Source organism: Taudactylus pleione, unplaced genomic scaffold (assembly GCF_031769625.1).
Source record: "Taudactylus pleione unplaced genomic scaffold, aTauple2 ptg000662l, whole genome shotgun sequence".
NCBI classification, from domain to species: Eukaryota; Metazoa; Chordata; class Amphibia; order Anura; family Myobatrachidae; genus Taudactylus; species Taudactylus pleione.
The window spans coordinates 2,885,958-2,905,398 of NW_028285064.1; the positions used below are offsets into that span (position 1 = coordinate 2,885,958).

A 19,441-nucleotide genomic window follows, 5' to 3' on the forward strand; every position below is an offset into this window, starting at 1 on the left:
AAGGTAATGAGTATAGGAGTGATGGAAACATGAACATAATCACTGAGCACCTCCTCCTATAGTCACTGTGACAAGCGCTGCTACACAAGGTAATGAGTATAGGAGAGATGGAAACATGAACATAATCACTGAGCACCTCCTCCTATAGTCACTGTGACAAGCGCTGCTACACAAGGTAATGAGTATAGGAGTGATGGAAACATGAACATAATCACTGAGCACCTCCTCCTATAGTCACTGTGACAAGCGCTGCTACACAAGGTAATGAGTATAGGAGTGATGGAAACATGAACATAATCACTGAGCACATCCTCCTATAGTCACTGTGACAAGCGCTGCTACACAAGGTAATGAGTATAGGAGTGATGGAAACATGAACATAATCACTGAGCACCTCCTCCTATAGTCACTGTGACAAGCGCTGCTACACAAGGTAATGAGTATAGGAGTGATGGAAACATGAACATAATCACTGAGCACCACCTCCTATAGTCACTGTGATAAGCGCTGCTACACAAGGTAATCAGTATAGGAGTGATGGAAACATGAACATAATCACTGAGCACCTCCTCCTATAGTCACTGTGACCAGCGCTGCTACACAAGGTAATGAGTATAGGAGTGATGGAAACATGAACATAATCACTGAGCACCTCCTCCTATAGTCACTGAGACAAGCGCTGCTACACAAGGTAATGAGTATAGGAGTGATGGAAACATGAACATAATCACTGAGCACCTCCTCTTATAGTCACTGTGACAAGCGCTGCTACACAAGGTAATGAGTATAGGAGAGATGGAAACATGAACATAATCACTGAGCACCTCTTCCTATAGTCACTGTGACAAGTGCTTCTACACAAGGTAATGAGTATAAGAGTGATGGAAACATGAACATAATCACTGAGCACCTCCTCCTATAGTCACTGTGACAAGCGCTGCTACACAAGGTAATGAGTATAGGAGTGATGGAAACATGGACATAATCACTGAGCACCTCCTCCTATAGTCACTGTGACAAGCGCTGCTACACAAGGTAATGAGTATAGGACTGATGGAAACATGAACATAATCACTGAGCACCTCCTCCTATAGTCACTGTGTCAAGCGCTGCTACACAAGGTAATGAGTATAGGAGTGATGGAAACATGAACATAATCACTGAGCACCTCCTCCTATAGTCACTGTGACAAGCGCTGCTACACAAGGTAATGAGTATAGGAGTGATGGAAACATGAACATAATCACTGAGCACCTCCTCCTATAGTCACTGTGACAAGCACTGCTACACAAGGTAATGAGTATAGGAGTGATGGAAACATGAACATAATCACTGAGCACCACCTCCTATAGTCACTGTGATAAGCGCTGCTACACAAGGTAATCAGTATAGGAGTGATGGAAACATGAACATAATCACTGAGCACCTCCTCCTATAGTCACTGTGACCAGCGCTTCTACACAAGGTAATGAGTATAAGAGTGATGGAAACATGAACATAATCACTGAGCACCTCCTCCTATAGTCACTGTGACAAGCGCTGCTACACAAGGTAATGAGTATAAGAGTGATGGAAACATGGACATAATCACTGAGCACCTCCTCCTATAGTCACTGTGACAAGCGCTGCTACACAAGGTAATGAGTATAGGACTGATGGAAACATGAACATAATCACTGAGCACCTCCTCCTATAGTCACTGTGACAAGCGCTGCTACACAAGGTAATGAGTATAGGACTGATGGAAACATGAACATAATCACTGAGCACCTCCTCCTATAGTCAGTGTGACAAGCGCTGCTACACAAGGTAATGAGTATAGGTGTGATGGAAACATGAACATAATCACTGAGCACCTCCTCCTATAGTCACTGTGACAAGCGGTGCTACACAAGGTAATGAGTATAGGAGTGATGGAAACATGAACATAATCACTGAGCACCTCCTCCTATAGTCACTGTGACAAGCGCTGCTACACAAGGTAATGAGTATAGGAGTGATGGAAACATGAACATAATCACTGAGCACCTCCTCCTATAGTCACTGTGACAAGCGCTGCTACACAAGGTAATGAGTATAGGAGTGATGGAAACATGAACATAATCACTGAGCACCTCCTCCTATAGTCACTGTGACAAGCGCTGCTACACAAGGTAATGAGTATAGGAGTGATGGAAACATGAACATAATCACTGAGCACCTCCTCCTATAGTCACTGTGACAAGCGCTGCTACACAAGGTAATGAGTATAGGAGTGATGGAAACATGAACATAATCACTGAGCACCTCTTCCAATAGTCACTGTGACAAGCGCTGCTACACAAGGTAATGAGTATAGGAGAGATGGAAACATGAACATAATCACTGAGCACCTCCTCCTATAGTCACTGAGACAAGCGCTGCTACAGAAGGTAATGAGTATAGGAGAGATGGAAACATGAACATAATCACTGAGCACCTCCTCCTATAGTCACTGTGACAAGCGCTGCTACACAAGGTAATGAGTATAGGAGTGATGGAAACATGAACATAATCACTGAGCACCTCCTCCTATAGTCACTGTGACAAGCGCTGCTACACAAGGTAATGAGTATAGGAGTGATGGAAACATGAACATAATCACTGAGCACCTCCTCCTATAGTCACTGTGACAAGCGCTGCTACACAAGGTAATGAGTATAGGAGTGATGGAAACATGAACATAATCACTGAGCACCTCCTCCTATAGTCACTGTGACAAGCGCTGCTACACAAGGTAATGAGTATAGGAGTGATGGAAACATGAACATAATCACTGAGCACCTCCTCCTATAGTCACTGTGACAAGCGCTGCTACACAAGGAAATGAGTATAGGAGTGATGGAAACATGAACATAATCACTGAGCACCTCCTCCTATAGTCACTGTGACAAGCGCTGCTACACAAGGTAATGAGTATAGGAGTGATGGAAACATGAACATAATCACTGAGCACCTCCTCCTATAGTCACTGTGACAAGCGCTGCTACACAAGGTAATGAGTATAGGAGTGATGGAAACATGAACATAATCACTGAGCACCTCCTCCTATAGTCACTGTGACCAGCGCTGCTACACAAGGTAATGAGTATAGGAGTGATGGAATTATGAACATAATCACTGAGCACCTCCTCCTATAGTCACTGTGACAAGCGCTGCTACACAAGGTAATGAGTATAGGAGTGATGGAAACATGAACATAATCACTGAGCACCTCCTCCTATAGTCACTGTGACAAGCGCTGCTACACAAGGTAATGAGTATAGGAGTGATGGAATTATGAACATAATCACTGAGCACCTCCTCCTATAGTCACTGTGACAAGCGCTGCTACACAAGGTAATGAGTATAGGAGTGATGGAAACATGAACATAATCACTGAGCACCTCCTCCTATAGTCACTGTGACAAGCGCTGCTACACAAGGTAATGAGTATAGGAGTGACGGAAACATGAACATAATCACTGAGCATCTCCTCCTATAGTCACTGTGACATGCGCTGCTACACAAGGAAATGAGTATAGGAGTGATGGAAACATGAACATAATCACTGAGCACCTCCTCCTATAGTCACTGTGACAAGCGCTGCTACACAAGGTAATGAGTATAGGAGTGATGGAAACATGAACATAATCACTGAGCACCTCCTCCTATAGTCACTGTGACAAGCGCTGCTACACAAGGTAATGAGTATAGGAGTGATGGAAACATGAACATAATCACTGAGCACCTCCTCCTATAGTCACTGTGACAAGCGCTGCTACACAAGGTAATGAGTATAGGAGTGATGGAAACATGAACATAATCACTGAGCACATCCTCCTATAGTCACTGTGACAAGCGCTGCTACACAAGGTAATGAGTATAGGAGTGATGGAAACATGAACATAATCACTGAGCACCTCCTCCTATAGTCACTGTGACAAGCGCTGCTACACAAGGTAATGAGTATAGGAGTGATGGAAACATGAACATAATCACTGAGCACCTCCTCCTATAGTCACCATATAGATAGCTGCTACACAAGGTAATGCAGACAGCAAATGTCATACACAATGGAATGGCAGTAATTTTTAAATGCAAGCTATGTAATCCCTATAATAGTTTTCCTACAATTACATCATATTATACTCTTACTAACAGCTGAAACCTCAACTACTCAATGCCCCTGAGAGTCTATTCTTTATTAAGTGATTTAGCTTAAAGAAACATTACAGCGAAATCAGTTATGCGTCGAGTTTTGGAATTGTTTTCTCCTGACCCCCCATTCATTCTTTAATGTCCTTCCTTGCACTACATCCCTATAAAACTAAATATCTTAGCTCAGAATTGGTGAATTGCAGTTCTGTCAAACTGTGGAGACCATTGGTGAATGCTTGGGAATGTGACATCCCTTCTCCACATACACCAGACGCCCCATTGCAACATTATGACTCCACACTGAGATAGTTATGTTGTGCTTGGCTGCAAGAAGTCCATATAAAAACTGTTAATCGTGCTTACATTTCACAGGCGCGTAGGAGCAAAATGATGCAGGGAGAATCGGGAGCTTGCCTCAAGTGTAAACGCCCAAATGCATCCCTTTTCCATAATTTTTGGCCTAAGATACGCAAATTTTGGGGTAAGGTTGTGAATAACATTAATGTGGTATTTCATTTGCGGATCCAAATAGATCCTGCAGCTCTGCTATGTGCAAACTTTTTTAGTTGGGACCTAGGGTTGAATAAACTTCTGATTATCCCCTTATTGACCATAATTGTCACAATTGCTAAAAAGGTTATCCTTTGTACTTGGACTTCTTCCGTCCCCCCTTTTTGGAAGCGGTCAAACCTCTGTTGCTTTATTATGACTGGCAAGTCCTTTTTCCAGCTTTAGAGACTGGAGTGGTTTCTTTGTATAAGAAATGGGGTCCATTTATTGAGACACTTGACTCCACTGTCCAAAATAAAATTCTGAAGGTATTTGAAACTACCACTTGGTATCTGTATCGTAATTTGGGTCTCATTCAGACCCGCTCCCAAGCGCCGATGCGCTCGCAAGCGGGTTGATGTAGAGGCCCTGCGCACGAATAAGAAATTCTCTCGCTCCGGGGCTTACTACAAAAGGGGCGGCTGTCAATGGTGATCGACAGCTCGCACCGTTTTGTAGGCGGGGCGGGGGGGTGGCTTGCCGACGGAACGCCTGCCGTTTGTGGGCGGCCCCAATGACATCACTCGTGATGTCAGTGGTGAGCTTACAGCTCTAATAGAGCCAAAAGCTCACTGGGACTTGCGGCAGATGAGACCCTACCACAAGGGACTTGTCGCAAGCTCCGATGGTCGCGATTGCCTTGACCATCGCGACCATCAACCTGGCCGCTCGCTAAAGCTGTGGGTGGTCACCCACAGCCTAGCGAGCGGCCAGGAGGCTGGGCCGGAATATAGATGTGGCCGCCCTCATTCAGAGCAAGCGCTCGCATTTTGCGAGGACCTCTGAATGAGGTCCTACACCAATATGTAAGTCGAGACTCTAGTATTATTGTTTATTGTCTTTTCTTTTTTCTTTTCTTTTATTATTATTAAGTATCTTTATTTGTTTATATAAGTTTTCCCTCCCCCCTTTTTTTTCTTTCATTTTTCTTTTCTAATATTATATACTATACTATTTTATGTGTTTTTCTGATAATAGAAGGTTTTGAAAGCATATCGTTTTGTTGGATATGTACCAGTGCTCGAAGTGAGCCCGTATACAGCGGTATGGTATGCCGGCACTTCCAGCATTGACCCACCCGCCGCCGCGAGGCATATGGATAAGGCGCTGATGTTGCCTTCTCCATATGCCGGGCACCTGCTGAGTTTGTGTTACCAGCAGGCACCCGGCGTCTCCTTCCCTGCAGCCGGAGGATGGAGCTCACTCCTGAACTCCGCCTCCCGGCTCCTGCAGTGCGTGTTGGGGAGAGACGTCATGACATCTCCATGACGTCTCTTCCTCTCCCACAGTGCAGAGCGCGGAGCTGACGGGAGAGGACTATGCACTGTGTACTGTGGGAGTCCTCTCCCACAGTGCAGACCGAGGAGCTGGCGGACGGCGGCGGGCACTGGAGCAGGGCTTCACGTAAGTATGTTTTTATGTGTGTTTATGTGTAATGGGGCTCTACTTCAAGGGGAACTACTACTATGGGCACTACTATTACTACTACTATGGGCACTACTTCAAAGGGCATTACTATTACTACTACTATGGGCACTACTTCAAAGGGCATTACTATTACTACTACTATGGGCACTACTATTACTACTACTATGGGCACTACTTCAAAGGGCATTACTATTACTACTACTATGGGCACTACTTCAAAGGGCATTACTATTACTACTACTATGGGCACTACTATTACTACTACTATGGGCACTACTTCAAAGAGCACTACTATTACTACTACTATGGGCACTACTTCAAAGGGCACTACTATTACTACTACTATGGGCACTACTTCAAAGGGCACTACTATTACTACTACTATGGGCACTACTTCAAAGGGCACTACTATTACTACTACTATGGGCACTACTTCAAAGGGCATTACTATTACTACTACTATGGGCACTACTTCAAAGAGCACTACTATTACTACTACTATGGGCACTACTTCAAAGGGCACTACTATTACTACTACTATGGGCACTACTTCAAAGGGCACTACTATTACTACTACTATGGGCACTACTTCAAAGGGCATTACTATTACTACTACTATGGGCACTACTTCAAAGGGCACTACTATTACTACTACTATGGGCACTACTTCAAAGGGCATTACTATTACTACTACTATGGGCACTACTTCAAAGGGCATTACTATTACTACTACTATGGGCACTACTTCAAGCGGCACTACTGCTACTACTATGGGCACTACTTCAAGGGGCACTACTGCTACTGTGGGCGCTCCTACAAGGGGCACTACTACTACTACTGTGGGCACTACCAGTACTATGGGCACTACTACAAAGGGTCACTACTACAAGGGGCATTAATATGGGCACTGTTACTCTGGGCACTAATACAAGGGGCACTATTATTGTTGCCAATGTATTGGGGGCACTGTTATTCTTGTAGGCAATGAATAGGGGGCACTATTACAAGGGGCACTACTACTGTGGGCATTGTATAGAGAGCACTATTACTGTGGGCATTGTATAGGGGGCACTACTACCAGCGGCGCTGCTTAGGGGCACTACTACTGTGTACATTGTATAAGGGCACTACTACTGTGGGGCAATGTATAGGGGTCACTACTATAAGGAGCACTACTACTGTGGGCATTGTATAAAGAGCACTACTACTGTGGGCACTGCATAGGGGGCATTGTATAAGGGCACTACAACTGTGGGCATTGTATAAGGGCACAACTACTGTGGGCATTGCATAAAGGACACTACTACTGTAGGCATTGTATAGGGACACTACTATTGAGTGGCATAATGTGTATAAGGGGTACAACGGTGTGGTACACTATACTACTGAAAAAGAGCGCGTCGCAAGGACACGCACCCTTTTCCGGTGCATGCGTGCCTTCGGTGCGCACATAAGTGCAACCTTAGATTTTCCATACCCCCACTATAAAATTCCCACTTCGACCACTGATATGTACTATTGTCTATATTGGCTGAATGCTGTTTGTATGCCTTCTTTTTTCTGTATTCAATAAAATAAAAATAGATTTTCAAAAAATCAAATATGAGATATGGTAAGAACTTACCTTTGTTATCTCTATTTCTACGAAGACCATAGGGTTCCACAGGATACCTTGGGGTATAGGTGATGACGTCAGGCATCGGGCACCATAGAGTTAAGTTTTCAGCCTCCCAGGATGCACTAGGGTCCCCCTCCTATACCCCGCCCCCGAGCCAAGGCATCTCAGTTACGTACCAAGCCATAGGCCGGAGGAGGAGAAGGAAGAGAGAGAAAAAAGATCTGGACACACACAAGAATCACATTCTCACCAGAGGGAGACGGAAAAACCGGTGACCAGAGTAAAGCCCATCTGCAGCACAGGTGCGACAGGGCGGGAGTCCTGTGGAACCCTATGGACTTCGTAGAAATAGAGCTAACAAAGGTAAGTTCTTACCATATCTCATATTTTCTACATCAGGGTCCATAGGGTATCCACAGGATACCTTGGGGATGTTCCAAAGCAGTATCCTTTAAAGGTGGGGATGCTCCTGTGCTGAAAGGAGAATCCGCCGCCCGAAGGAAGCATCCTGAGAGGCAAAGGTGTCAAACGCGTAATACCTCACAAAGGTATGGACCGAGGACCATGTGGCAGCCTTGCAGATCTGGACTGCAGAGGCACCACGTCGAGCAGCCCACGAAGGACCCACAGACCTAGTGGAATGAGCCCTCACAGAGGAAAGAACTGGAAGGCCTTCATGAAGATAAGCTTCTGAAATGGCCATACGAATCCAGCCTGCCAAAGTCTGCCTTGAAGCAGGCCAACCCTTTTTACGGAAGCCATAGAGGACAAACAAGGCGTCCGACTTCCTAAACAAAGAAGTGCGGTCAACATAAATCCTTAAGGCCCGCACAACATCCAAAGTGGCCTCACCCACTGAAAGATCAGGTGAGTTAAAAGCTGTCACAACGATTTCCTCGTTGATGTGAAAACTGGAAACAACTTTAGGAAGGAAACCAGGACGAGTGCGCAGCACCGCCCTGTTCCTATATAAAATCAGAAAAGGGGGTCTACAGGAGAGAGCCCCTAAGTCAGAAACACGTCTGGCCGAAGCAATGGCCAGAAGGAAAATAGTTTTAGCTGTCAGCCATTTGAGGTCCACTGAGCCCAACAGGACCCAATTCGCCACCCAGAACGGACGACCCCTGTTGAGATAGGTCGTCTGCAACCACCAGGCTAGGGACAGGCGAACCTCTGGAGTAAGCACCATCGTCTGGGATTTTAGACTCTGAGGCAGTCCATTCCATTTGGACAGGATCTATTGCTGCAGATATCTGGAGTGAAACTGGGCATATTCCACCATGTCGAATACCGACACCATGGAGCCCAGTAACCTCATCGCCGAGTGCAGAGACACACGGCGATTCTGCAGACAACTGCGCACCCTCAACTGCAAGGCAGAGATCTTTTCCCCCGTCACAAAGATCCTTTGCTGTCCGCAGTCCAATAAGGCTCCGAGGTGCAGAATCCTCTGAGACGGGATCAGGGTGGACTTCTGCCAGTTTATCAACCAGCCGTGCCGTTGCAGTACCGCAATGGTCAGGTCCAAGTGGCGTAGAAGGAGGTCTGGAGATCCTGCCACCAACAGAAGGTCGTCCAAGTACGGTAACATGCGGACTCCCTGCAGCCGCAGGGAAGCCGCCATGACCGCCATCACCTTGGTGAATACACGTGATGCTGTTGCCAGCCCAAAAGGTAACGCCCGGAACTGAAGGTGGTCGTTGCGGATTGCAAACCTGAGGAACTGTTGATGGTGTAAAAGAATAGGGACATGCAGGTAAGCGTCCTGTATGTCCAACGACACCATGTAATCCCCAGGTTCCAACGCCAGAATGATGGACCATAGGGTCTCCATCCGAAACCTCGGCACCCGCAAAGACTTGTTGAGTGCTTTGAGGTTGAGGATCGGACGATACGACCCATTGGGTTTCTGCACCAAAAACAGATTGGAATAGAAACCCTGGCCCCTCTGGGAGAATGGAACAGGCACTATAACTCCAGCCTGGAGCATAGTGTGCAAAACCTTCCGCAGTTCCACGGCTTTGTTCCGGTCTGATGGAAGACCCGTGGTGAAGAATCGACACGGGGGCCTGTGCCGAAAGGAGATGGCGTACCCGTAAGAAACCACCTCGAAAACCCAAGTGTCTGTCGTGGTAACCGACCGACACTGGGCGAACTGCAGCAGATGGCCTCCCACTTTGGGATCCCCCAAAGGGAGGCCCGGACCGTCAGGCCGCAGGCTTGTCATCGGGCTTAGGGGCCGGACGTCTGGTACTCCAGGCCTGTTTCCGGGGCTTGGCCGATTTTTTGGGGCCAGCCTGCGTCTTAGGCCCACCCTGGGCCCTGTAAGGCCGAAAGGACGACGTACCTGAACCGGAAGGAACTGCAGCAGACGGAAGACATGCCGATTTGGCTGCCGCCAGCGTGGCTACGATTTTGTCCAGATCCGGACCAAAGAGGACTTCTCCATTGAAAGGCAAAGCTTCCAAGCCCTTCTTGGAATCAGCGTCCGCCTTCCAAGATCGCAACCATAAGGTGCGACGAGCAGCGACAGCCGCCGAAGAAATCCGAGACGCCAGGGTACTGATATCCAAGGCCGCCTCATTGATATAAGTGGCCGAGTCCCGGAGATTGCCTATCAACTTGGTCTGTTCAGCCGAACAGTCGGAATCGAAAGACGCCTCCACATTATCAGCCCAGCGCTCCACAGCTCTGGCTACCCAACAAATGGCCATAGCCGGCCTAGCTGCCCCCCACCCCCGCAAGGGAATAAACGGACTTTAGGCAAATCTCTACTGTACGGTCCGTAGCATCCTTCAATGAAGACATGGAGGGCATGGGCAATGTGGCACTGCGGACTAGGCGTGTCACATGAGAATCCACCTGTGGAGGGGATTCCCACTTAGAAAAATAATTATCCGCAAACGGATAAGCCACCGCCAAGCGCCTCTGAGGCTGCTACCGTTTGCCCGGATGTTTCCACGCCTCCTCTAAATGGTCTACTAACTGACCCGAAAGAGGAAACACTGTGGCGTCACCCTTAATATCCTTAAAAAAGGCATATTTAGATTTTGACACCGGAGGATTTTCATCCTCAATCACTAAAGCTGTGCGGACTGCCCGAATAAGGCCAGGAATATATACCTTGGACCTAGCGGCCGACTCTTTAGTACGGAGAGGTTCCTGGTCTGAAAGATCCAGAATCTCCCCATCATCGGACGTCACGTCGTCATCCTCATAAGGAGCAGACATAGACGCCACCGGCCGCTTATGCGGCCTCAACACAGACTCCCCTTGTAACACGTCCGACAAGTGCTGTACAGAACTTGTCAGAGAATTAACCCATGCAGGCTCCTGAGAGACTTGGGGAGGGGAAATAGGGAGACTGTGGGGTACCATCAATTGTCTCGGGAAACCCTGCATGGGTGACGACAACACCGACTGCTGGGACAAACCCATCTGTGAGAACGCAGGCTGCGGAGCTAACTGGCCCACGAGGGTTGTAAGCGCTTTAGCGAAACAAGCCCAGGGCGGCTCCTGTACCGGGGCTGTGACAGTAATTGGCCGCGCCAATAAATAACACTGCCGACATAGCCCCTCCGCGCTACCTTCCCCCTCCGCTATAGGTACCTTGCACGTAGTACACAAAAGCTGGAGAGGAAAGTCACTCTCAGACATGATGGTAAGTATGTGACCCCTCTCACTGATACTCGTAGTATAGTGTGAGACCACCCTGCAATCACCGCACCGCAAGGGCTTTAGCAGAAAAAGATCAGGGACAGTGAAAAGGCTGACAGTAGAAAATTAAAGTACAGGCAGCAGCGCTAGCAGAAGTCACATACAATGCAAAGAAAATCAATTCCTGTACTAACAGCGCTGATAATCAACTACGCAAACACAGAGCCTGGTAGGACACAGCGCTGCATACACAGACCTGAACCAAACGGAGGAGAGGTATGCCGGGGGACCCAGACCGCGATGCCACCACTTCCAAGCTTAAAGCAGCGTTCACCATGCGCTTGTAAAGATGGCCACCGAAGAGCATAGAGGAGGCCGGCCTGGGGGAGGAGCGCTGCCACAGGGCCAGTCAGCAAGTGCAGAGAGGGCTGTGTGCAGCGGGGGAGGCGCCGTCTGTGCTACAGGGAAGGTGCGCTCCCTTGGCATGCAATTAACCCCTGGGACGCCGCAGCGCTGCCGCTCAGCCGCGGTCCGCTGTACCAGGGGGGTAGTGGAAGCGCAGGTTAGGTACCTGGCTTCACGCTGCAGCCAGTCCCCAGGGAGCCCCCTGCCTGGGGACTCTGGACCATGTTTCAGCAGGGTCCCACCGCGGGACCCCGCTGCTTACCTGCTGCCCCCTTGGATCGGGCCATGGTCCCAAACATCTGGGGTCACTGCTAGCTGTGACCCCAGATGCTTACCAGCATTCCAGGATCGGTACCGGCGTTCTGGTACCGGCGGGGGTGTAGGGAAGACGGTATGGACGTCAGCACTGACTGTCCATGCTGTACTTCCAGATGTGCAGCCACAGCTGCATTGAAGAAACTTCAGGGGCTATTCTTAGCCCCCCTTCTAACAGGTGCATCCGACTCCGGCCGGGCACCAAATGAAACTGAGATGCCTTGGCTTGGGGGCGGGGTATAGGAGGGGGACCCTAGTGCATCCTGGGAGGCTGAAAACTTAACTCTATGGTGCCCGATGCCTGACGTCATCACCTATACCCCAAGGTATCCTGTGGATACCCTATGGACCCTGATGTAGAAAAAGAAACATTACAACTATATATAGTATATATGATATAACAAAAACACATATTTTCTCTCTATACACAAAGATACATGCATTTTACGATCTGTAAACTCAGAAAGAATCCATCACTGTTGGATACAATTATCCATCAACAAGAGAGAGAATCAATCCCTCGGGATCCCCTCTGACTGTATTTCTTCACCAAGGCGGCTACACAGAGAGCCATATACAGAGAAGAGAGGGGGCTTTTGTTTGACTTGTCTGGTGCAGGATATGAGACCCCCTAACAATTAGGTCTGTGGTCTGATACATATCTTGTAGGATGAGATTACTAAATACCACTGAGGGAGTGAATGAGCCTCCTAAATCTTTGTATTGCGGAGAGGACCCACGTTATAGAGGGTCACAGAGCAAAGCTCGTAGAATATTGGAAACAGAATCCCTTTCATTCTATATCTGCCGCAAACTAAGAGAGTGAATGATGAGCCCCATTCTCACAGTCTCCGTCACCCCGTGAGAAATGTGATAGCAATCCGCTCCAACCTCATTACAGACACCACTTCCTCGGTATTGCACAATAGCACGTATGTGAGGTATATGTGTCTCTGAGTCCAGGCACCACAGTAACTACTTGTACTAATAATCTGACATATGTGAGGTAACCCAACATGTTCTCCCAATATTATGTTCCTAATACAGAAACACCACCACCAACCCTGCACATCTGGTCTTGTGATATATTACTTGCACGCCATGAAAAAAAGTGAGCAAACGCAGACAGCGCGTGATAAAATAATTAAAATTACGTAATTGGTGCATTTTAATACATGTAGCATTAATTGCATTAAATATTATTATGCCTACAGGGATACCTGCTTTTCATTTTATTCTATTGAAATGCGTGATACACCCTGAAATGCGTTAGTGCTTACTGCTTCAATAAACATGGACATTACCTCCCTACAAGAAATGAGCAAACTGGAATAGGACCAGGTCATCACAAAGAGTTTTGCCAATCGTCGCAGCCCTATAAGTTGTTCTATCGCCGCAATTTAGGGTATACAATGGGGAAGCCGGCTGCCTTAATACCGGCAGCCGGCTTCCAGACTGTCATATCACGGCGAGGGTAAAATGCCGGGCGTCTAGATGTAGACGCCTGACATTTCCCTGACGCCGGGAGACTGGCGCCCGGCATCCCGATCGAAGGGATGCCGGGCGCCACGAGCGGACAGCCGCGGGCGGGGGAGGGTTAGGTTTAGGGCACCTGGGGGGGACTTAGGGTTAGGCACCCCCCCGGGAGGGCTAGGCTAGGGGGAGGGAGGGTTAGGCAACCCCCGGGGGGGGGACTTAGGGCTAGGCACCCCCACCAGGGGACTTAGGTTTAGGCAGCGGGGAAGGGGGGGTTAGGGTTTGGCACTTAGAGGGGGGTTTAGGGTTAGGCACTTGGGGGGAGGTTAGGGTTAGGCACCCCTAAGGAGGGTTAGGTTAGTTAGTACTTACCTATCCACGATCGGGATGCGGCCGGCGGTATTTCATACTGATTCCCAATTTAATAATAAAATAGTAGTGGAGCAGCAGCTGCCTGGCGATATTGGCTGCTAAGAAGTCTTGCCCAAGCGTGTGCTCCTATAGAGGTGTGACTTACCTTAACTGGTATTCTGCAGCAGCTCTGAATACCCAGAAAGTCACACTACGATGGTTCAGCGCATACTGCCATACTTCAGCCAAAGACTGTCCCACATCCTTACTCAACCAGGATCATTCATGAATATGTGAGGTGGCTAAAGATGCATTCTGGGTAGCTGACTGTTGCGCGAATACACTCAGACAACAAAGCAATTATTTGCAGCGCCACCTACTTTGGGAAGATGGCCGCCATCATCGCGGAAGCGTAGCCCGGTTTGCAGACGCCCTCAGAGAAGTTTGCGTACCGTGTTGCAAGTTCTGCCGATCTAGAAAACAAATACGAAAGCAAAAGATGTCACAACAGAGGTAGAGATTACTCCATCACATCTAGTACAAGCAATCCATTAAATATATTCACATATAATAAGGGCAACATTTCTCTCTAGACCATGGAGTATACTGTAGCAACTTGTGTTAAATGGTAGAAATTATTATTTTCATTGACTAGTAATAACTAGATCAAAAAAGGATCATTTACTCTATATGGAGCAGCGAATAGTATTTATTTTGCACATAAGTGTTTGTAATTTCCTACTTAGCACAGGCAGAGATAGGAAACAGGCGGCCCATCCAGCCTTCATCTGCCAGCCGCTGCCCATTACTGTATTATGCTCTTATTCTTTGCTTCATTATACCCTGCTAAGCTTCACCAGGACAATATAGAATGGCTGGGCAGTGGGTGCCTGCAGCAGCCGACTTCCGTATCACCCAACATCCCCTACGCAGAGAGGTATCCTGGTGCCAATGGCGCATCAGAGTTCTGAAGAGGTGGCACGTACAGTGGGTATCGCGTGGTCTCTCTCCCTCAACTACCATAAAGAGCTATGAGATCCCTGATTACTTCATTAAAGGTACGGATTATTCAGGCAAGGTCCTGTTGCACAGCAATGTGTTGCAAAGCTGTTGTGTATTCTTGTGTCTCAAGATAATGGGGTATATGTAATAGACCGCGAAATGCAGACAGTTGCGATTTCGGCGAATTAGCTGCTATATTGTAAGCAGCGTTTCTTAAAAAGGCAAAACCAGGATTTATCTTTTTTTAAAAATTGCTGCTTTTAAATACAGAGAAGTCGTTGAAATCTTGTGGCTGCCTGCAACTCACTGGCTACTGAGTATGCTGTACTGTAGTGTACCCCAATAAAAACAACAAACGCTACAGTTTGACAGATTAAAACCTCCCTGTATAATTACATTGCATCTGTTCCAGCCTTACCCCTAAGTTCCGAAACCTGGTGCAAAACTCGGTCACCCAGAATTAAATTTACGGTTTTAATTTGTTACTGAGATTAAGGGTAAAGGGCCGCACACGAAGCGCATTAAGTGCATTAGGTCACTGTGTTTGACCCTCACTTATGTTTCCTATAACTGCTGACAGTACACACCTTCTGTAGTGCAACCGCTGAAAGGTATGAGAACTTATGTCACTGCCACATGTAAGCTGTATATAAATAGTTATAACCAAACAGTCCGTGTAAAGCCCGCGCACCCCACGCTTAGTCCCGTATTCTATTAGCGGCAAAAAGTTGGAATCTGCGGAAAAGTATCGCAGATGACATCACTTCGCCAGGCGGAAAAGTATCGCCGTATTCAAAGACTTTTCGTGTACGCGGAAAGTCAATGCACTGCAATAGGCGAAAAAGATTCATAGCAGGCGGAAAATAGTGCAGAATTGCGATTTTGGGATGCAAAGGTGCGGAAACCACTCTGCACCCTTGGGACAGCCCCCCAAAGGATAACTGCGTAAAAAAAAAAAAAAGAGGAACACCCAAAAATAATTGCTTTGAAAATGGGGGCGAAAAAAAATACAAAGTGGGGGTACACACATAAAAAGTAGCGAAAAATACTTTTGGTGGGTCTGCAAGTATGGGGGAGGTGTTTTTTTGTTTGCAGGTGCTTGCTGAAGGTGCATTTTTGACGTCACTTAAAACTTCACTTTTGCGATTTTAAACCATGCTTGCACCCGTTTTCAAGTACCCCAAATGTGACAGGACTACTTATTTTCTCAAAAAAAACAGCTTAATGCTATTCTTCACCACTTGCGCAAAGTCGCTATAGAGGCAATTGAAAGCACTTAAGTACCCCAAATAGCTCCAGGGGGGCTAATTGGGGACATCTATACTGATCCCCAATGTTAGTGCATCTTTTCGGGGGGTGTCAGGCTGATTTCCCCATCTCTGACAGCACTTTTAGCCTGTTTTAGTTTCGTTACAACTGAATACTGCGAATAGCGGAGGGGGGTGGGGGGGGGGCCACACGAAAACTTTTTGCGTCCAAAACACGCGATGTAGGCGAAAAGTCCGGCAGGCTGAAAAGTATCGCGGATGCGAAACTAATTGCATACGGCCCTTAGTTTATTATTCTTGCCTAGTTACGCATCTCAGCTCAGGGAGGGCCCTGAAACAGTCACATTATGCACATCTGATATCTGCTTACTAAACGTTCAAGATATTTGTTGTTAAATGTAGCTGTATCATCTAATTTCAATTGTTTCCTTTGACTGCACAAAAAATGTCACTGAGACTTTATAGCAGTTGGTGTCCTAGGGGCTCATTATCATTCAGCACAATTCTGCAAAAACTTATATCCCTGTGTTAAGGTGCATACACACGTAACGATTTTTTGAACGATTTTACTACTAATGACGTCGTTATCGTTCAATCATTGAAAAAAATCGTTCAGTTTCTGAGTTGTAACGATGAACTATTATCGTTCATGCGCGTTCCCATTTGTAGTTCATTCTGACTGACCAACTGAACGATTTTCATTAAAGGAAGTTACAAAAATCATTTGTAGTTCAAAAAATCATTTATTACACTTTAAAAAATCTGACAGATAATCTGACAGAAAATCGTTCATAAAATCATTGGTAACAAAATCGTTACGTGTGTATGCAGCTTTAGTGCTTGTTGGAAGAGGCTGACCTTTGTGTTTGCATGGATGAAATGCGCACAAAGGAGAAACGTTACGTAGCCTATTTTAAACATCTATGTCCCCCATGCTACTTTATCGCGAGCGGACAGACTGAGCAGCATTCTAGAACACAGGTTCTCAAACTCGGGCCCTGATTCAGACCCGGTCACAAGCGCTGTGCGCTCGCAACCGGGTCGATGGTGGCCAAGAGCGCATGCGCACGACGGAGCCGGCTCCGTCATGCGCATGCGCGAGACCCGGCTTGATACATATGCCCCTAAATCTGGATTTGTACAGCATTAATATTGTGTGTACCCTATACAGTTTCTATTTCAGCAACAATTGGTCCTCAAATTAAGATACAATAAGATAAAGTTATTATACCTATTCCAGTGACGTTACTGGAGATGAGCTCTGACATGCTATGATATTTGCCCTGTGGTGTACTAATTAAATTGCTATAAAGGCTACTCCATCTGTTAAGAATGTCAGAGGAGACCTTCATTGTGGGAGAAGATTGGGTCCAATATTCAGGATTTAGTGAATGGGGGCAGAATCTATACAGAGATGAAGATCTGTTAGTCACTGACACATAAACTGTGGTTGCGTTGCGATATATGTCAGACTTTCACATGCTTCTATTTCTCCTGTAGTATTATTATTATGTACATACATATCTCCTATGAAGGCAGATAGTATTTCACTATCATTACCATTCCAGGAGTTCTGGGCAGAAAGGGAAGGACAGTTGAGACTCGTTGGTGACAGCTGGAATGTATCTCAAATCGCTTGCTTGACGGAACATCCAGATGCAAAGTGATAGGAATATAAAAAGAAGTGTTGCGCTACGGTAGAAACTCTTTAAAGTCATGGAATTTAGCAATGAAACCATCAAATATAATTAGCAGTGTTATAGGCTTCAAATACGTGCATTCCAGTTACAATACGATACAAGAATACAATAGGTTCTGTAAAGTTATCTTGGATGCATGGAAAACAGGAAATTTAATGAGATATTACTTATATTTGCACCGAAAGTTCTTACACAAGCATCATGCTGGCTTATCTCTCAATGGGGTCTATTCATTATCACTTCCTTTTTACAAAAGCATTTCACCTGCTTTTATAGAAATTACGTTTTGGGACATTTCACCATAAAGGTAATGCAGGAAATATCACAGATATCTCCTGCTTACCTTCCTCTCCCGATGTGGCCCTCTGTCCCCATACACTAGTATCACAGATATATCCTGCTTACCTTCCTCTCCCGGGAATGGCCCGCTGTCCCCATACACTAGTATCACAGATATCTCCTACTTACCTTTCTCTCCCGGGAATTACCCACTGTCCCTATACACTAGTATCACAGATATCTCCTGCTTACCTTTCTCTCCCGATGTGGCCCGCTGTCCCCATACACTAGTATCACAGATATCTCCTACTTACCTTTCTCTCCCGGGAATGGCCCGCTGTCCCCATACACTAGTATCACAGATATCTCCTACTTACCTTTCTCTCCCGGGAATGGCCCGCTGTCCCCATACACTAGTATCACAGATATCTGCTGCTTACCTTCCTCTCCTGGAATTACCCACTGTCCCCATACACTAGTATCACAGATATCTCCTGCTTACCTTCCTCTCCTGGAATGACCCACTGTCCCCATACACTAGTATCACAGATATCTCCTACTTACCTTTCTCTCCCGGGAATGGCCCGCTGTCCCCATACACTAGTATCACAGATATCTGCTGCTTACCTTCCTCTCCTGGAATGACCCACTGTCCCCATAAACTAGTATCACAGATATCTCCTGGTTACCTTCCTCTGGCGGAATGGCCGGCTGTCCCCATACGCTAGTATCACAGATATCTCCTGCTTACCTTCCTCTCCCGATGTGGCCCGCTGTCCCCATACACTAGTATCACAGATATCTCCTACTTACCTTCCTCTCCCGGAATGGCCGCTGTCCCCATACACTAGTATCACAGATATCTCCTGCTTACCTTCCTCTCCTGATGTGACTTGCTGTCCCCATACACTAATTTAGGGACAGAAATTCATCAAGCTCCGAAAATACAATACATCTTCATAGCTTGACTGCGGGAGCAATCGCCATGTTGAGATGGCGTGTGCTCCTGCACTTGGCGCTCACCCTGCGCCTTCCCTATGGAAAGGAGTTCTGGGTTGTGAAGAGGGGTCCTTTTTGGATCCCTCCGCCATGGTCCGGCTCCTTCCACCGGACGTCGGGGCTTTGTCCTAGAGTTCACGCAGGCACACTAGCACTGCCAAGCCACTTCAGGGGTGACAGCTGATTTTCGGATAAACTGTATTCGTGCCGGAGCAATGATGAATTGCTCCGGTGCA

General features: G+C 46.9%; 1 protein-coding gene across 6 annotated transcripts in view; it reads right to left on the reverse strand.

The window, feature by feature from the left end:
* Positions 1 to 19,441, reverse strand: part of ST3GAL3 (ST3 beta-galactoside alpha-2,3-sialyltransferase 3) — a 494,104-nt gene that overhangs the window by 146,958 nt on the left and 327,705 nt on the right. For all 6 annotated transcript variants that reach the window (XM_088455666.1, XM_088455665.1, XM_088455668.1 and 3 more), the window contains one exon: positions 14,338 to 14,430. In XM_088455666.1, the coding sequence (XP_088311792.1) occupies positions 14,338 to 14,430 (93 nt within the window). The remainder of the gene's footprint in view (positions 1 to 14,337; positions 14,431 to 19,441) is intronic.